Source organism: Rhyacophila brunnea, unplaced genomic scaffold, assembly GCF_057557595.1.
Source record: "Rhyacophila brunnea isolate RB1 unplaced genomic scaffold, BYU_Rbru_1.0 scaffold_14, whole genome shotgun sequence".
NCBI lineage: Eukaryota > Metazoa > Arthropoda > Insecta > Trichoptera > Rhyacophilidae > Rhyacophila > Rhyacophila brunnea.
Genome location: NW_028232796.1, coordinates 10,464,379 through 10,483,947, shown reverse-complemented (window position 1 = coordinate 10,483,947; position 19,569 = coordinate 10,464,379). Strand labels below are relative to the sequence as shown.

At 32.6% G+C, this 19,569-nt stretch overlaps 2 protein-coding genes across 2 annotated transcripts in view; one reads left to right on the top strand and one right to left on the bottom strand.

The window, feature by feature from the left end:
- The first annotated feature begins 62 nt into the window (after positions 1-62).
- Positions 63-4,597, top strand: LOC147075603 (coiled-coil domain-containing protein 130 homolog). The gene is made up of 3 exons (XM_085941917.1): positions 63-584; positions 1,625-1,885; positions 2,806-4,597. The coding sequence occupies exons 1-3, from the start codon at positions 273-275 to the stop codon at positions 3,418-3,420; spliced, it is 1,188 nt and encodes a 395-aa protein (XP_085798043.1). The 5' UTR covers positions 63-272; the 3' UTR covers positions 3,421-4,597.
- An 805-nt stretch (positions 4,598-5,402) lies between these two features.
- LOC147075602 (intermembrane lipid transfer protein VPS13A-like) overlaps positions 5,403-19,569 on the bottom strand; it is an 86,421-nt gene continuing 72,254 nt past the window's right edge. Inside the window, exons 43-47 of the mRNA XM_085942353.1 lie at positions 17,936-17,959; positions 15,057-15,241; positions 13,582-13,727; positions 12,861-12,987; positions 5,403-12,601 (exon numbers count right to left, since the gene is read on the bottom strand). Coding sequence (XP_085798479.1) covers positions 12,461-12,601; positions 12,861-12,987; positions 13,582-13,727; positions 15,057-15,241; positions 17,936-17,959 — 623 coding nt within the window. The 3' untranslated portion in view covers positions 5,403-12,460. The remainder of the gene's footprint in view (positions 12,602-12,860; positions 12,988-13,581; positions 13,728-15,056; positions 15,242-17,935; positions 17,960-19,569) is intronic.

Sequence of the window (19,569 nt, the reverse complement as noted above, 5' to 3'; positions counted from 1 at the left end):
TTTCCAACAAGGAAAACTATTTTTTAAATATAGTTATGGAAAATTATTTCTTTCATATTGAAATACCGTTGAAACGTCAAAATATAAATTAAGACGTTTTGACAGATGAGATTAAAAGTTGTGAGATATTATTAAAATTATTTTAATATTACTATACTCTCTCGTATTCATCTCAATACTTCAATGTTCTCCTAGAACTCTCTGTTAATTATAAACTCAGCCATAGGTCTTCACCAAATAATAAGTAGTCTTATTATTCAAAAACTTTAACAATGGGTGAAAGAAAAGGACAAAATCATTACTACCCCCCTGACTATGACCCCAGAGCAGGGGGGCTCAACAAATTCCTGGGCACCCATGCCTTGCGGGAAAGAGCTCGCAAACTGCACCTCGGTATCCTGATAATCCGGTTTGAGATGCCCTACAATATATGGTGCGACGGATGCAACAACCATATTGGAATGGGAGTCAGGTATAACGCCGAGAAGACAAAGATTGGAATGTATTACACCACACCTGTGTACCAATTTCGAATGAAGTGCCATCTTTGTGATAATCACTATGAAATCAAGACTGACCCGGGGGTAAGAAAAACAAATACATCTGCTCACAAATTATAAATGTTTCTAAACATTTGCCCTAACGCAAATGGCCAATAACAAATTAATGCACTCAACATTTCTTGGACTGCTTGTCATGTTTTACAAATCTTTAGTAAAATATTGTCAGAATTGTTAAAAAAAACTTAAATAATCGTCCGAAATTCACATTTTTTAATGTAGAAATCAAAATGAACTATGTCTGATCAATTTATGCAATGTGAGAGAATTGAAAATTATTAAAATGTATTTGTATTCTCATGAACAATAAAAACCAATGACAGAAGAAAACGCAGCAATTGGCGATGGCGATTGTTAGATCTTAATTAATAACTTATCATTTTTATGGCAGTGGTCTCTTGAGACCCAAAACAAACTGAAATGTAACACAACCTACTGTAACACAGAAATAAGTAAATTGTGCTAGGTTTTGATCTTTTTTTTTTAAATTATAGAAACTAATTGGATCAGGTATTTAGAGAATGTGCTGAGATCTATAATTTAATGATGGCTCTAGATTTTAAAATTTCCTCGAATGGCCAATGTCGATTTTGAAATTTTATATCAAAAGAGTTTAAAAAAAAGTCAGACATGTTTTTTTTTAAATTGTTTAAATCTTAATCGGGGTTGTCAGAATCATGGGTTGCATTTGTTGTTTTAAACGGTTTTAATTCAGGCTCTTTTAGCCATGGCTATAAGGGTAAAAAGTAAATGGGATTATTTATGATTTTCACTCATAACCTATAACTAAACAGATTTTTTTGATAAGAAATGGTTGTCAAATATTGATGAACAACATGTGCATTTGCTGGACACATGATTCAATCTAACCCACGGCTTTACAGGCAGATATTCTGGTGATATTCTACCGCAGGCTACAATTTTATTCATTGAGAATGTCAAAATCAAATACATACTTAAAAATAAAATTCGTTGATATCAATGGTTTTTATTTGGAAATATACTTAATAATCTATAAATATGATGACGTTTTCATAGCTAATTATGATGCTTCTCTTATTCAGAACTTGGACTATGTCATCGTATCCGGGGCAAGAAGACAGGAAAACAGATGGGATCCCACCCAAAACGGACAGATCGTGGCGGACACGAAGGAGACACAAAAGCGATTATTCGATGATCCCATGTTTAAATTGGAACACAAGTCGGGGGACCAGCAAACCGCATCAGATGCCAAGCCTCGCATCGGAAAACTGTTCAACCGGAATGAAAACGTTTGGAAGGATAATTACGAAGCAAATTGTCTATTGAGACAAAAATTTAGGGTAAGATTTAACTTTATTCTCTATTATTTGTATTAAGTTTGTGCCATTGAAGGAAAAATACGGTCACAAGTACAACATCAAAAAAACCATCTGTTTCAATGAATTTCATTAAGTTTGGTCGAAATACTATCGGAATCGAATCAACTCAAGAGGTCTTCATTCTCAGTGAATCGACCTCAATCAATTATGGTGATGACAATGGCTAGTTTTTCAACTATCGAATGTTGAACAATGACAATTTTACACAAAGTCCCTAATAAAATGATAAAATAATGTTTTTAGTTGTTTAGTCGTAACTTGCATCATAATTAACAACATATGAATACGTGTATTAATTAAGGCTCTAAGTACCAAAAAGTAGTATTGCCTGTAGTTACAAAATACCGAATCATTGCAGTAAAATTTCATGAAGCAGACCCTTTGAAAAATGTGGTTTTACAGTGTGAAGCAATCACGGCAGCTTCTATAATTTTAGGTATAAAGAACTCGCAAGTGTCAACACACCATCGTCAGCCATTTTATATTGAATGAGGTTGACCACTGTAGTGCTATTTACACCATTATAAATAAAACAGGCCAACGGACTTACAACGTCGACAGGTTTAAATATTTTGCTGTATTTTTTTGACTTGCTTGAGGCACTTAGACCATAGTTGAAGTTATTATCATTAGTATGTAGAACACTTTTCTATAAAAACGTCAGTTTTTTTGTTTTTGGTACTTAGCGCCTTAATTAATACACGTATTCATATGTATAAATTATATTAATCATTTTCATCGTATAATCATATTTTGTCAGTGGACTCTTTTATCATCAGAGAATGTTCTAATCTAGGTGTTACTAAACTCTTACAGCGCCCTTGGTGCATCAGGATTTTTCCACGGCTTTTAATAATCCATAAAATTATTTTTAATTCCAGACAAAACGTAAAGAACTACAGCTGTCAAAGAAAAATGATCAATCATTGCTTCAAAAATCGTCATTGGAGATTCCTCTCCTACCGGAATCCGAAGAAGATAACCATCTTGCAGCTTTGCTCGCTTTGAAACCAGCCGTGAACATATCGGAGAGGCAAGCGGCTACTCGTAGCAACATCATCAATTCGCCAGCATTACCCAGCTCAATTGGGCTACTTACCTCCTTTGGGGGCTTAAAAAAAGAGAAATTACTAAGTCAGAGCAAGCCTATCAATAGGACTTTGTTAGGAATATCAATCAAAAGTAATTCAACGGAAACATCTTCAAGTAAACAATCTAACTTACCAATAATCAAAGAAGCTAAAAGTCCAATAGGTGAAAATTCTTTAGATAGCAAATTAGGTTGTGAATCTACTGAGTTAAATGATGTGAAAGATGATAATGTTTGCAATAAAAGAAAATTAAATGATTTGTCAGAGTCATCGAAAGATGAAATGGAAGAGGTTGACGAGAAGAAAGTTAAGTTGGAAGATGTGCGAGAAATGAAAACAAATGAAAGTGTAAATCGTACTTCCATTTTATGCGATTATGATTCCACTTCCAGCTCTGATAGTTAATGATTAGAAAACATCATTTATTTATCATTTTATCTCTGTTAAAGGAACAATTTCATGGTAAATTTTAAAACTTTGGAACCATAACAATATTTAAGATTTGATTCCCACATTTCTTTTGACTCCGATGCCCAATATGTTGTTATTATTGTGCTACATAATACAAGATGGAGCATTGCATTTATAAGTGCAAGAACGTAGTGGTCGGCAGTCCCGCTGCCCACTCGTCACTGTGGCAAAGCACTATGAATTATGAGCATATTGTTTAACTTTTCTGTAAATCATAATTTTTAAAAGAATTCAAATTATGAATTATGTGCAACATTACAAACAAACAACACAAGATTGAAAATAAATATATTTTTAATTGAAAAACATTAAAATCTCACCCATTGATTGCTGCTTTTATGAGTTTATTAAAATTTAATAGAATTTATGGATCTACTCAATAGCCAAGAAATTTGAATTAAAACAAATTTCGAATTGTGAGTGTTTGAATTATTGGTGTTTTACTTATAATGCGGAGGTAAAAATATAATAAAACAATATTCTTTATATTATTATACTTAATAGTAAGAAATACTTTGTTCAGGTTTATTGGTATCATAATACAATAGCGCCTGTAGACGTGCACGGATTAACTTCACCAATAGTGTGTATTTTAAACAATTAAAAGTGCTGAGCAAGAAGTGCAAGAGTAAGCGAGACGCAATGTTATCATTATTTGGTACTATTTGACAGGTCGTGAAAATTCATTATCCTCAAAATGAGTCTCTCCACGGTGTAGTTAATTTTTTTACCGGCAGGTTCACCACATCGTTATACTCTGCAGGCACAGATATTGCACCGTCCAATTGTCACGTGAAAATTCAGAAGCTTGCAATCTTGCAATTTGCACGATAATACGTGTTTACACATACATTTATGTTATGGCCGCGATGATACGTACTGTCAGCGGTAAATCCATGCAAGTTTAAACGGGGTGAGGTATATAGCTTATTTTCGTATGTATCAAAATAAAACACTGTTTATTATTCGAAATAAATTTTTATTTATCATTTCAATAGTTTTACCTTTCAATCCAATGCGCGCGTCAGGCATAAAAGTGTACATTTATATATCATAATGGCAACTTATATTGAAAACATTCAATAAAAATCATAATTAATGATATTATATATATGTTTTGTTTTATTTAGTAGGCCAATCAGTGTTTTTCGTACACTCACACAGTGAATGCCAAAAAAATAAACTGCAATTTCATAATCCCTGTAGATAATACAATTATTTATATCCTATCTTTAATATTTAATATTACCTTCGCGTGAGATCATTATACTTTTCCTTATACATTTATCATATCATAAAATAAATTTAATAACATTTATAAATACATTTTTTCTTCTTATATTTGGCAAAAACTAACATCAAGCTAATATCACAACATAAACATGGATACATTATTTTATATAATAGACCTCTATATTTTTGACAACAAATACACGAACATTTAAACGATAATAGTTGTATGTACTTTGGTTATAATTGGTAACCACGGATATTATATTTAACTTAACTACTTAATATGGTGAATAAATGTTAATAGATAACATATTAAGTTGACTGCACTTGAAGTGATTATATTAGACAACCTTAGACACATTTGAATTAACTTTTATTTATTTGGTCAGTATCTAAGTAGAATTGCCCAAGATGGAGCACCGACTCTTGCCTGCAGTTAAGTAAAATTTTCATATTGTTTTCTCAATCAATGTGATGTGGGCTTGGATCGAACAATGGACTCGATAATATAAGCAAAAGGGTCACAAGTAATTCTTCTCTTAAGATACCTTTACACTGGATATCCGTAGACTCTGCCACGAAATTGTGATTTACCATTTATCATATTATTACAAAATTTGATCAAAATGTTGTTTTCATTCATTCATTTGGTAGTGATTATCAATGAAAAAAATCCTAAAATTCTGCTGTGAAGAACACAAAGGTATATATCACCATATGGGCCTTTATAATATGAAGGTATCTTAACAATTTTTTTATGAAGATTTTGCCCTCAAACACAATGTTTGAAAAATATCTAGATATATGAATTTGAACCAATCACTAGATTGAGACAAAGAGATGCTCAATGAACAAAGTATGTGAATGACTTGGCTCAATTATTTGTGGTATTGTGTTTATTTCCATACTTTTGCAGCATTTATTGAGTTTCTCTGGATGACTGATTTGGTGGCCAACATCACATTTAATAAACATGCTATCATATTAAATTTACAAAAATACTCTCGCCGTTTTCGACTTGCCACCGCACGACACGGACGGACGTACATAGGAATCTTTGTCTTATAATAAAAAAACTCATTTTAATAAAAGAAATTATTAGTAAATACAAGATGTGTAGTAGAATTCCACAGCATTTCTCTTTTAAATTACATTACAATAACCTCTTAACAATACTGACCAAATAAAAATTTCATTACAGACTTCTAAAAACTGTGATGTATATTTTTGGTTTTAATTCGGTTTTACAATTAATTATACGTGATTGTTAATATTTTGGGAATTATATTAAATTATTACTATGTTCAGAAGCGTTATTGTACATTACAACTCTGAATAATAATTATATATGGTGGGGTTATATTATATGTAACACAAATATAGTCATATATATTATATTATAGACCAAGTTTAACAAGCACAAAACATTATAGCACAGCAATATAAATATATTTCATAAACTGTTGTATATAATATACTCATAATAACATATATGAAGCTCATGGAAAGAAAGGTAGATTAAAAAAAAATGAAATTAATACCTATATTATAGTTTTTCTTGATATGAAAAGTTTTATTGGAATGATTCTCAAAATTATCCTGAAAATTTTATTAATTTTATTGTCGGCAAATGTTAAATTATTCAAACACGAAATTAATCATTATATTAATGTTGAAGGTGTCAAACAGGGCCTGAAGATCGCAATATATCCTGCGCTAAGCATGTTGATGAGTTGAACATAAAGCATATCTGAATAAATTGACAAACACATATTAACTCAATTATTATAGACAAGCATATTCAACATCTCTGTGATTCAAAATGTGATTTTGTATATGAGGATCCTATTTCCAAAAAATAATTATAATTCCACATGAGTTGTCTACATATAGTAAAAATTTTACAAAAAATATATTAAAAAATAGGCAAATTGATTTAATTTGAAAAAAAATATATTGTAAAAATAATACTAATATTAAAACCAATCATATAAGCTTCAAACATAAAAATGCCATTTAGCACAAATGTACATATCAGTATTTGGAAATAAAACACCCATATCCTGGTAAAAATATATGCCAATATTTCAGCTTGTACCATTTTGTCAAATAGCAATGACCAGACTTTGCTATTCGGCAAAAAAGATGTTGAAAATAGCCTGAATAGTAATAATTGATCAAAAAAGTTCGAATTATAATTGAAATTTCATTAGGCACCTTATTCTTTATAATAGAGGTTTTACACATGCATAAATTTATTAAAAGCATGTGTAATAAACATACTGTATACATTTGTCGTAACCATTTTAACAAGTATGTGTATAACATACAAAGTTAGAAGCCTTCTAACCTTTTATTGTCGTGAATGTTCAATATATAACATAATATTATCGACTGTCAAAAGGTAAAAGGACGTAAGCCACACAAATCAAATTTTACAGGAGGCACAAAAACGTTCAAACAGTCAAAGTTCAGATACAAAATAGACATACTTGAAGTGCATGATAATTAATAATTTGGTTTTTAGATTGAATAATATGTTATATTAATCATTGAGTAAATTAAACAAAAATGATGATTAAGTCTTTTTTCCCATTTCTACCTTCTTTTTTAAAAAAAAAAATGACGAACTAAATTTATATAATAATTCGGCATTGTGCAGCTTATATCCTTTGGACACAGTGTGTATTTAGTCATGTACAATGTTATTATCCAATAAAACTTATTTGGAAAAAAATGAGGGTTAAATCCTTTTTCCATTCTGCAGTGGTAATGTATTGTATAATATGGTTCATATTTACGACACTAAAACCATGCTTGTGTTTAAAACCCCTATTAGCAGGTAATTGAAAATTGAATAAATTTTTAATTCAAGAATAAGTCACAAGATTTAAGAATGTGGCACTCATTGTTGAATACCTACACATAATTTGGAATACCTATTTCAGAAACACGCATATTAGAAAAATATTTTTGAAAAAATATTTGTAACGGAAAAAAATAGTTTAAAGTAATTTAAAATTATTGGTAAATTACTAAGTATGTTAAGATTAAAATTTTGAGAGATCTGATGCCGCGTAGGAATCAAGATAAATTGTTGATACCTTGATTCAAACCACAAAAGCCGGTCGCCAATATTAACAAAATCTTAACCCTTCGGTCATGAGACCTAAACATGATATGAATCAATTAGTTAATTTCGTCATGATAAGGTATGGCACGGATGGCTTAATTAGTAAAGAACATTAGCCCCAATCTGATGGATACCGGTTCATGTTACGCTCAGTACGAATATTTTTTCAAAAATGGACACCACCACATTTTATACACAAAGCTGCTATCGGCGGCTATTGAGGGTAGTTTATCATATTTATGTATTGAGCTGCTAATTGTTACAATAAGTGAACCGTCTGAACTATCAAAAAGCCTGTCCGGGAACTTATACGTACGCAGTTCGCCGTATCACACTTCACCGTGAAATGTTGTATCAGAAATATATGGTGGTATATTAAAAACCGTCTAACCTCTTTGGGTCGTATAGTATTGACATAAAATTCATGTCTATATAAAATATGGTTCTTATCGGATTACAGGAAGCGGGCGGCAAACAAACTTTGAAAATAGCCCATATACTGGATTAATTGTTATGTTAGGTTAGGTTTTCATTTTTGTATTCATGAATTTTACCAAAATCGACTATGAAAATTGAATTAATGTTCATATTGAATATAATAAAATTGGAGACCGTATAGCATACGGTCATCTCTTTCCGATAGAAACCTTACGGCAAACTGTGCTACGGTGAAATGTTTTACGTACAATTTACATGTAACCGTCAAAAAGTACTGTGTTTTAAGTACTGAACAGCACCTCTCTTGGCTGTGTTAACTTTTAGAGCGAGATAGACAGTTTAAACGACTAACTTATTGTAACAATTATAATACCTGAATCAATGTTGCCATCTTTTCAAAGTGGAATTATAGTACAGAGCCTCCAAAATTACAGTATTTGGGGAAACAATATAGTATGCGTTGTCATCTGTTGAAAATGTATAGGTTTTTTTGTTTCTCGGAAAAAAATAACCGAGAATTTGAGAAACTCCGAGACCCCTTTTTATTAAGGTGCCTCTTCCGACCAAAAATGCTTACCGACGAATTCAAGAAATTTCATTTTAAACCAAAGTCAAGGGATTTTTTTACTGTTTTTGAGCAATTTTTTTTTCAAAGCTCTCCAAATCTTCTGATATTGCGAAATTATAGTACTTTTTACATATTTTTCCCGATATTCAAAATTATAGTATTTTGGGTGTACTATACCTGTTTTATATTGTACATAGTATGCGGACTACAATTATAGTACGAATACTATAATTATAGTATGGTTGGCAACACTGACCAGAATACATAAATATGATAAACTGCCCTCGATACCGCTGATAGCAGCCTTGTGTATAGAATAGATTCGCTGGTGTGCTAACCTTTGCCTTAGATTGGATAGACTTTGCAAATTACAACATTACTACAATGATGTCTTCGGTACAGAAAATAATATCTCTCTAAGAAGAATTATTATTCCACTCCTTAAATTATAATGACTTATAATAATTCCCTAGCACTATGTTTCAAAGTGATAGAACACCTTTTTAAATACAATTAAGCTAATCATAAAATAATTTGTCATTTAACCATTTAATTATGCGTTTATAAATGCGCTATTTCTAACTAAAACTATATTGAAGTCTAGTGTACATTAATAGGATAAATAAATTGACTAGATAATAGATGTCACCTCAAGACAAACTGAACAGTTAGTCTTCAGCATTCAATGGTGCAGTTTTGAATTAACGTGACTTAATTCTGTTCATAAATAATGTTATTCAGTAATAATTCTATCGAAAAACCTAGGTATAAGTGAGGTGCTGAGGATCAAACGAGTCGCATGTATAAAATGATTTAGTTGCAGTTTTATCATCACAATGCTTATGCTTGAAATAGAATTTAAACATGTAACTGCTTTGTATGAAAGTTATATAATGATTTTAATCATAAAATTGGGCTACACCAGATAATTCACTTTATAAAATTTTGTTATTATTTTCGTCGCAATGTATCTAATTTGAATGACTTGTCCTCCTTCAGACACTAAAAACATTACAAAATAAAGGACACATCAATATTTTTCTAAGGATCTTTTAAGGACAAGTCCTCATTTACAGAATGTTGAAAACAGTTATGTAGAATATGAGACGCTTAGAAATAAAAACAGCAGTTTCCATTTTCATACAATGTTGGCGAGTCATTAAAAATATCTTTCTATTAGGTATAATTTCTGAAAAAAGTATTTATAAAATAATATTTTTTTAGAAATTATAGATACTGTTACATTCCCAAATGGTCCCCATTTGGGGATGTCTCTGTGAATCTGGAGAGCCCCTAATCCGTACCAAGCCAACAAATAGTAAGGGTTGATTATGAAAATAAATAATAATAAAGCCGGCAATGCTGTAAATCCCGGCCGTTTAAAAATATCTGCAACGTCGCCTTTTCGACAACGCTTCTCGCTGGGAGCGAAACATAAAATAACGCCAGAACGCGGCAGACAGCCAAATCGTAAACATATACATTTCGTCCTCCATAAAAAAATTATATAAAATGTAGTAACCTAGTAGATATTAACGCAATTAAAACTCGTCGTTTCTGACCACAATTCCGGTGTGTTATTTGTTCACCTCCAAGTCCCGAATCCAGACGAAAAACCATACAAAAAATAAAAGTGACAGCATCTTTCCACTTTCGAAAATGGAGGGAGATGACAATACATATAAAAGAGAAATAAGACATTTTTATTGACTTACTAATATTTTTCAAAAATGGAAACTGCCGCTTTTGTTTCTAGACCCCTTAATTTATCATTACTTTAAAACTCAGTATGTACTCAGTACCTCAAATATTGAAAAATAATAATATTGTCAATAATTTTGTTATGAAGACATTTTGAGAAATCGATATTTTAGTGATATACTTATGCGATGATCGCACTAAATGCCTTGACATATTATGTATATACCTACTTGCTATGGGATCATGGCATAAGCAAAAATACCCAAATTATTTCGAAGAATAATATTGAAATAAAAATAGTATGTATTCTTTTATAAAGACGATTATCATTTTGAGGATAGTTCTATCTAATATAATAATCTTTTAATATTTTCAAACGACAAACTGCTACTGACACATGTCAATAAATTATTTAGTATTATGCTCCGTCTGGGTGTACTAGCGAGCATGTCAGAAAACGTATATCTGCTGGATAAACCCATACTCTTTGATAATGTGACTGTATTATTCTATTAGGCAGCAAACTTTCTTTACACAGTGGACCCGAGAAGAACACTGGGTTATTTGAAAAATCAATTTTTCAGTTGATGCTAAAATTAATTTCTGTTATTTGGTCGTAACATGTCACTGTATAACATGATGTGCATTTCAATTAAAATTAAATGCGTTTTAAATGAGATTATTATTGTTTTTTACCTCAACCAAAAAAATGCTTTTTCGAATAAACTTTCGTGTTCAGTATTCGTTGGATTGGCGACAGAAAACATGAAGATGAAAAATAATTAACTGTTTTGAGCTAACAATAAAAATTGGTAGATTTTAACATGTGCTATCTATATAGTATAGTCTTACAAAACAAACTTTCCCATACAAATCATCAAATAAATTAAATTCACTATCATTACTGTTGAAAAAATGCAATCAGTAAACTAATTTGGCTGTACAGACTTAATAATTACATGATCTGGAAAAAAACTTTAACATGACTTAATGTTTTTTGGCAATTGATAATATAAATGTCACTTCTTGTTCATACTGGAAATATACCAATTGACTTATCATCTACATTTATAGCACATTCAATTAAAATATTTTGACAGTTGGGTAATGTTATATTGATGAAATACTCTGGCAAAAGACAATAACTCATACCATTTTCCAAAAAAAGAAACTAATGTTGTTGGTTAATTAAGTAGCAAAACGTATTTTAATAGAGGTTTAAAATTGTTGAATTTTGTTAATGTCGACTGAGAATTGACTGAAAATTAAAGGAATCCAAATATATAGGTGACTAAGTTGAATAAACCGATTTCAAAGTTAGTATATTTCAGACTGCTACGTTTTTTATGAGCTGTTTTTATGTTATGCTTATAACATTTCACATAGATAAATAAATGTGTATGTGGTGATGTAAAAACTGCTCATAACTCATTACGTCACTTGTACCCCTTTAATCCTTGTCAATTACCTGAAAACAGGAATTCTTGACTTAAAGCTTTCTGCCACCAAGCCGACGAATATTCAATACAGTACTAAATCATCGTATCAGAGATATAAATTTATTAAATTCGATAAAGATACTGTCTACCGATACAACGAAAATGGTACTTTACCAAAATTGTCCAATCTCATTACACCGTTGGTAACATCAATCTCAAAAAATAGTTATGCTCGCCATTCTCATCAATAATCTCAAAAAGAAGAATTGAATCGTTGTTTCTCGAAAAGCATTCAATATTTTATAAACGGCGATGCTCAACATTTGAATTAAAACTAAGCCAACATTAAATTAAAATCAATATCAATGTTGTTGTGAATACTTCAATGATAATAATATTAGTGTGGATGAATACTGATAAAAAGCAAATCACAAAAGTAATTTTCCTTGTCTGAATTATGAATTACACCTGCGATGGGCACTGCTTGTCTTCCATGTTGAGGATCAGCGCCGATTCCACTTTGGCCTGCAGCCATTTTAATACTTCCATATCTTCACATTCGACTATGCGCTCGTCACTCGAGAAGTAATTCACATTGTCATCCTGAAATAAAATAGAAATACTGAATTCCATTGAAAGATGCTGAAGAAAAAGCTTTTTTTCTATGGAGATGAAACTTTTATATACCACGAAAGTGAAGCTGATAATGAGGTTGCTAAGGCTAATGTTTAAATTAAAGACAGCATGTTATTTCACATTATTTATTGGTTATTATGTTTTATTTGTAGTTAGTAGTCTGAAATAGTAAATAGTGTATTGCGTGCAATATAATATTATGTAAGTAAGGGAAATGAATCATTACCTGTTTTACTGTAAAAATAAGTTTATTCTCCTTTATAGTTGGTACTCCTATGACATCATCCATTCGTAGAGCCCATTCCACCTGCCATGGACTACCAGAGTTTCCAGTCCTTACGAGGAAGACATGCCTGCAAATTGAAACAAAAAAAACTTTACATTTTTAAGCTCTCGCAGTTTTTCGTCTCAATATCTGGCAGCCAGGCGGTAAAGACCTTATCTGGTGACTCGACAAAAACAGAAGGGGAGCGGTACTTTAATTTAATTTCATCTCAGACGGGGAATCACTTATACAAAACGGATTGGCGAAGAATTCTGGAGTTTTCGACAAACTGCGGTAGATTCTACGACAGTTGAGTAAAATAATTTGTTAAGTTAGAATACAGACATGAGCTTTTCTCTCTCGTAACTTAAATTCTCTCTCAGTTTAACTATATATTTAATTTCTGGCATGGATTTTAATAAAAATTAATACTATTATTCATTATCTTTTATGATGGCAGGAAGTGGTCAACAAGCATGGAGATATTCACAGAAACTAACACTATTAAAAAGTTTAAAAACAATTTTAAGTTTAGATATCACCTGTATTTATCACAGATTTAAAATATTGCTTCAATCAAATTGTCTATTGTCATATAGTGGCACCATTTACTTTATTCCATAACTATATAATAATACATCTTCTCAAATTTCAATAAATATATTCATTCAGTTGAACTTACTGCATGGTAAGAAGCAATGTTATCTTAGCACTCGGTGTCAAAGCGGCATGTGCCAGATATAAATCAGTGTCTACATAGTGACCACGGCCAAGAGACGCCAACAGCCTCAACCCCAGAGCTTGGTATGCGGAGTACGGCTTCACGCCCTGAAACAATAATTCAAAATCATATAAAAGTCTGTTATTTAACGCGAAAGTGTTAAAAAAATAATGTCGCCAGTTGAGCTCGAACCACCAATCTTTCGATTAATAGCTAAAAGCGTTTACCATTACATCATGGAGACTACGCCGAGAGTCACAATTTTATAGAACAGTAAATCACACAACTTCATTACGTTTCTTTGATTTATTGCCATATTCGAGTTAGAAAAGTAACTGTGTAAAAACTTGGCGCTCATATTATGGAAATTTCAACAATAACAAAACAGAAATCGTTGGTTAAAATTAATGTTTCGTTTTTTTTTATCAAAAACCATCTACTATAGAGATGTCTCTCTTCTACCTTATGTACGTGCTCTGTATAGTATAGTAGTGGGGTTACTGCCAAAAGTTGGTAAGTCTCGAAATCATGTTATGGAGTAATTGCAATTTTAAGTTTGTTCTAAAATCAGGCATAATGCTGATTTCTTTGAGCTTTATGTGCATGTTCTATATATCAGATTGATACCAGATGAAAGTCTCCCACAGGAGACTACCTCAAAGGGCGGACCGAACCATCAACTTTCCCAGAACACCACAGCCTACGTCCACTCTTCGCGGTTCTCGGCCGAGCAGAGCCCGCCTCGAAATCAAAAATCCAAATTCGTCAGAATCCCGCCAAAACAGACGCGGCCTACCGATAGCGCCGCCACCGGTCAATTTGTCGGTAAAACAGGGAGGTTCGCGACCGAGAGCGGGATGACGCCGAATCTGACAGTTGAACACGCGCGAAAAGGTTCTTCTTCGATTGGCCGCCGAACAGCAAGCATCGTCTCTGCTCGCCTCGGACGCGAAGCCAAGAGATATCTCCCGCCAAAAAGGACAGCGTCGGCAGACTTCTCAAGCATCTCCAGGAACAAAGGACCACATCGGCAGCACGCCAAGCCGCAAGCCTCGACCCTATCTCCCATCGGACAGCGAGCATCGCCTCGGATGCGAAGCCCCAGCAGCCAAGCCCGCGACACCACGTCTGCAGCCCGCCAAATCGCGAATACGATAAAAATAAACCAGCCACAACACAACATACCCCGTGCGTTTCTGTCTTCCACCCCCGCTTTGACCTTGACGTTATCACGGCCTGCTATCTCCGCTTCACACGCGGAAGGCCGGTGATAAGATGACCTTGAATTTTTTTCTTAATATACATATTTATATGGACACATAATCTATTGTTAACTCTAAATACCTAAATTATCGACTTACCAACTTTTGGCAGCAACAAGCTTATAATCATTTTGTGTTTTAAATTTTTCAGGAGGAGATATAATTATTGTTTACCTCATATGGATGACAGAATCTCGGAAGCCTCGCTCTTAGAATGACAGGGCGACCTCTTTCGGCAGCTCGGCGAAGAGCATCTAGCGCAAGAGATGTGGCCCCGGCACCCCCAGCCCTCGCCCCTGCAGCCACTACAGCCCCTCCGCAGCCTCGGACCACTCCCTCCACGCATTCATTGCGACCACCTTCAAGAGATATTCAAAGAACTCGTTAAGAAGCAAATAGATTAACTAAAACAATGGGACCCATTTTTTTCATTGTCTCTGGATCTTGGCCGCCTCACGGAGAGGTTTCTTGACAGATTTCTCTGGAGTCCAAAAACGACATTTAAATTTGCAGATCTGGGATTATAATGCAAGATCTAAGTACAGTGACTATTGTAGAATAGGGCACACAAGGGGGGAGACTTTTGGTAATTTTAAAAGGAAAAATTTTACTTTTTAAATTTTTGATGGTATTTCTCATTCATTTGATACATATTATTGGTGTCGTTGAATTGGTTGGCTAGAGCAAAATTAATATTCTGAATGTTGGTACTTTGAAATCGAAACATGGCGGTTCATTATAACTGCCATCTTCGATGTTTTTACTTTTGATACAGATAATGGATAGCTTTGACATATCGACTGCTTAATCCGCTAACCGACTCCATTTGGGCAAATTGTTCAGGAAGGAGAAAAAACATAATTTAACTATCGAGCGTAATTTAATAATTGCAAAAATACACTTGGAAATTATTTTTTTTACAAATAAGCTGCACTATGAATTAATTAATCCACTATTTTAGCTTTCCTTTTATGTAAAGAAAATTTATATAAAGAATGGAGTTGTTCCATTTACAATATTGGAAATTTGGCACCTGCAGTTTGGGTGTTTTGTGTGAAGAACAATAACATATTTATTTATAAGTTTAGTAGTTCTTGGTGGAATGTCATTACTTATATTAAATAAAATAAAACACAGCGTTAATAGCTCTATAATGTATATTTTGTATCAGTTGACAATGTCCTATTGAAGCGGACGAAAACATTCCTGATTATTATTATATTATATGGAATAAGTAGGTACTGTTATTTTTTCAACATTTTATTCCGATCTCTCCAGCATTTTAATTTTAAATACCAGTTAATAATAATTATAAGGATCGGTGTGCATTATTTGATCCCGTGCCTGTAGTACCTTTTGTCAGCACCATAGACAACTAGACATTTCAGGAAAACATAGACAATGTTTCAAGTGACTGCCAATAATGCCTAATTTCAGCTGCATCCAACACAGGTCCATTTGTACAAAAATGACTAAATTTAACACAGCTACTTGTGCTTGAATGAAAAGTGTGTTATATAGATAGATCATAATAAATAAAACAAAAATGGTTACCACTAATCTGACAATTGTAACTAATTACAACATTCCATGATCATTCCAACAATTTACCTTATGTGCCGAACAAACCGATACTAATAATTATTGTGAAGGGTTTTTCATGTTATATAATATTTTATTAATTACTTGGTAATTGTTGAATTTAATATATTTATTATTATAATGTTATTGTATTGACAAGGATTCTGTAGCAGTGGCTGATCTTCCCTCACCTTGCAGCGGTACTACAAAAACAATCTGCGCGCTGCAGGTCTCACATGGCAGGAGGCGCGAGACATTAGAGTGAAGTGGCTTTATCTTGTGCTTGCTCTATGCCCCAACACTACGGGTGTGAGGGTTTAAGTAAGTAACTGATGCATAGTCTTAGAAAATCTCAATATTTTTAGTTGAAAATCCATTTTGTTTATGTAAATTCTATCACTTATGCTTTATCGGGATTAATTTCATATTATTCATTACTTCTTCAAATTGAGAAAGTGCTTTTGACAAATTCTTCAAAGTTAACCGTTGGCCAAATAGTTTTTGTCTTGCGTAATTGTCAAATTTTATGATGCAAGTGTTCATGACTTGTTATTGGACTGCATCCAATCCACATACTTCCATCTTCATTTGTTTATTTGTCCAAAAAAATATATACATAATTTTAGGGGAAAAATATTTCTTTCCAATGTCATAAATATATCAAAAAGTATTTTTTTTGACCGTATATCGAAAAAAAAATTGACTGTGAATCAAAATTACATAATAAATAAAATAGTCGGTTATAGCGAAGAGCCAATGAGATATAAGTCTATTTTTAATTAAGTATTCAACATTCTTCATTGAATATACGTAATTGGGAAGAACCTCAGGAACATACCTGTTCTGAAAAACCCCTGAAAAAAACTTTGATCAAATTTGACTTGAATCTGCATCCATCGCAATCCGAGTGAGAACTTTGTGTCCGGATTGCAATAAATGTGGGTTCAAGTTCCAGTCAGAATTTTCTTCGTAAGTTTTTTTGCATAGGTTTTCTGAGGCTGTTTCAAATGATTTTATACTGTTGTAACATATCTACAGTTGACTGCCTAAACAAAGACTTTCAATCTTAATTTGACGTTTTATACAGGTTGAGTGATGACTATGTATGTTTGTTCGTTCCTTCCAATTCTGAATTTTCAATTTTAATTTGGTGTTCTTTTGTTTGACTTTTACTGCTGTCAGTATTATTTTCATTTTTACATACCTATTGTATGCCTAGATACAGTTATTATGATGTTGAAAAATTTAATTAACGTTATTTTATGAAGTAAGATAAATATATATCGATCAATGGAGCGACTGGGTACTTCAGCTAGTATAAAATATATATAAAACAAGGTAGTCACTATCAGAAACCTATTTTTCGGTAACAAAAAGGTAAATACAAAATTATTTATTGTCCGTCTATCGAATTAGTAACAGTTGTCAGATGTTATTGCGGATATCATGCAATAAAGAAAGATACAACTTACCTTCTTGCATAAGACACTCCTCGTCTATTCCAAGGAGCAAGAGTTGTCGAGGGGAAATTAATTAAAATAAACAGTAATTAATAATGGAGTTACTACATAGAGGACAGGCAGCATAACATTATAAGACATCAAACAATTATGAAATGTTATGAAATGTATTGGATGATAACTTTTAATCGTTATGAACAGTATCTTAGGCGTGGAGCCCACAGAGTGTGGCGTGGTGGCAGCGCAGATATTCTTTTGGAAAATGGCATGAGCATCCACATAAAAGTACATTATAAACAATATGGCCCACTATACCTTTTAAACTGTATCGATAACTTTGTCTAAGGCTTGTCTTTTTAAACTCAAAACACACTTGAGTGTGTGGTGACCTCAGTTTCTGGTAACTGTTCCTGAGACATTCTCAGTCATTAAAAATTTGCTAATAATCTAAACATAGGGTTCCGTGATAAGCCCGATTAAGACCGGGTGTAGTGTAGGGCGGGTGTGGTTTGGTGGATCCATTAACTTCAATTTCGATAGGACTTTGTATATCGGTTCCCTGGTAATCAACGAGAATATCATCAATGAAGAAAAGAGAAGTAGCAGCCAACAGGAACTCTTTGGTCTACAAAACCAACTAAATAAAGTCCAGCATTATCTCCAGACAGACAAAAATCTTGATATATAAGACGCTGATTCAGCCAATATTGACTTTAGAATGTTAGACTCACAAAGATTGACGAGCGTGCGCTCAATGTATCCAAGAGAAATATGCTGTATAGTATATTTGGCCCCATAATCTGGAGCTCTATAGCCTTTTCAAAAAGAATGTATCTCAGTATTAATTTAATTTGATAGACTCTGTTCAGCGGGCCATGTAGCAAGAATGGACAGCGCATAGCCGCCGAGGGGCATACTGGATAGCAAGCTGGACACCTGGAGGATACTGGTCCAGAATAGGGAGAGAGTCATGTAATCACCACACCACATTCTATGGAGTCCCTGTCTTAATATAGATTCCTATACCTTTATTTATTCTAAAGTAGTGTATGCAAGGCAATATTTTATTTAAGTGTATAAATTTACATTATCCAATATTAGTTATTTGGTAAAAAGAGTGCCTTGATATTAAAAAATTGGTCACATATTAAAATTGGTTACAAAAAGGTTTAAAATTGATTTCATTTAATGGAATAAGATTAATATTTGCACATTTTAATTAAAATATATTTCTGTATTCTGGGTTGGATGACATTGTTATCAAAAACAATAAAAACTGACGATGACATAAAACCTAAAGGATACCGCAAAGTGAGTCAACTTGCACCAATAGCGTATCACCCAATAAAGCTAAATGCAAAATCATCTAAATGACGCTATGAGTTTTAAAGTCAGTAACCTCAATTTTTACTTGTTTTGATATTTTCTTTGAATCTGATTCTGTAAGTAGTTTTCCACCATATATAGTATAATATATTCATAAAATATCAAATCCAGCTCTGTTTGTTAGTTAAATAGAATAATTAAACAAATATTGATTGCAAAGTCGTTTATATTCATCAGCCGATCAGCGATTTTACGATGAACTTTTAATATGATTTTTTATGAATTGGCTTTAAGGATATTTTATTTGGTTTACATGGTTT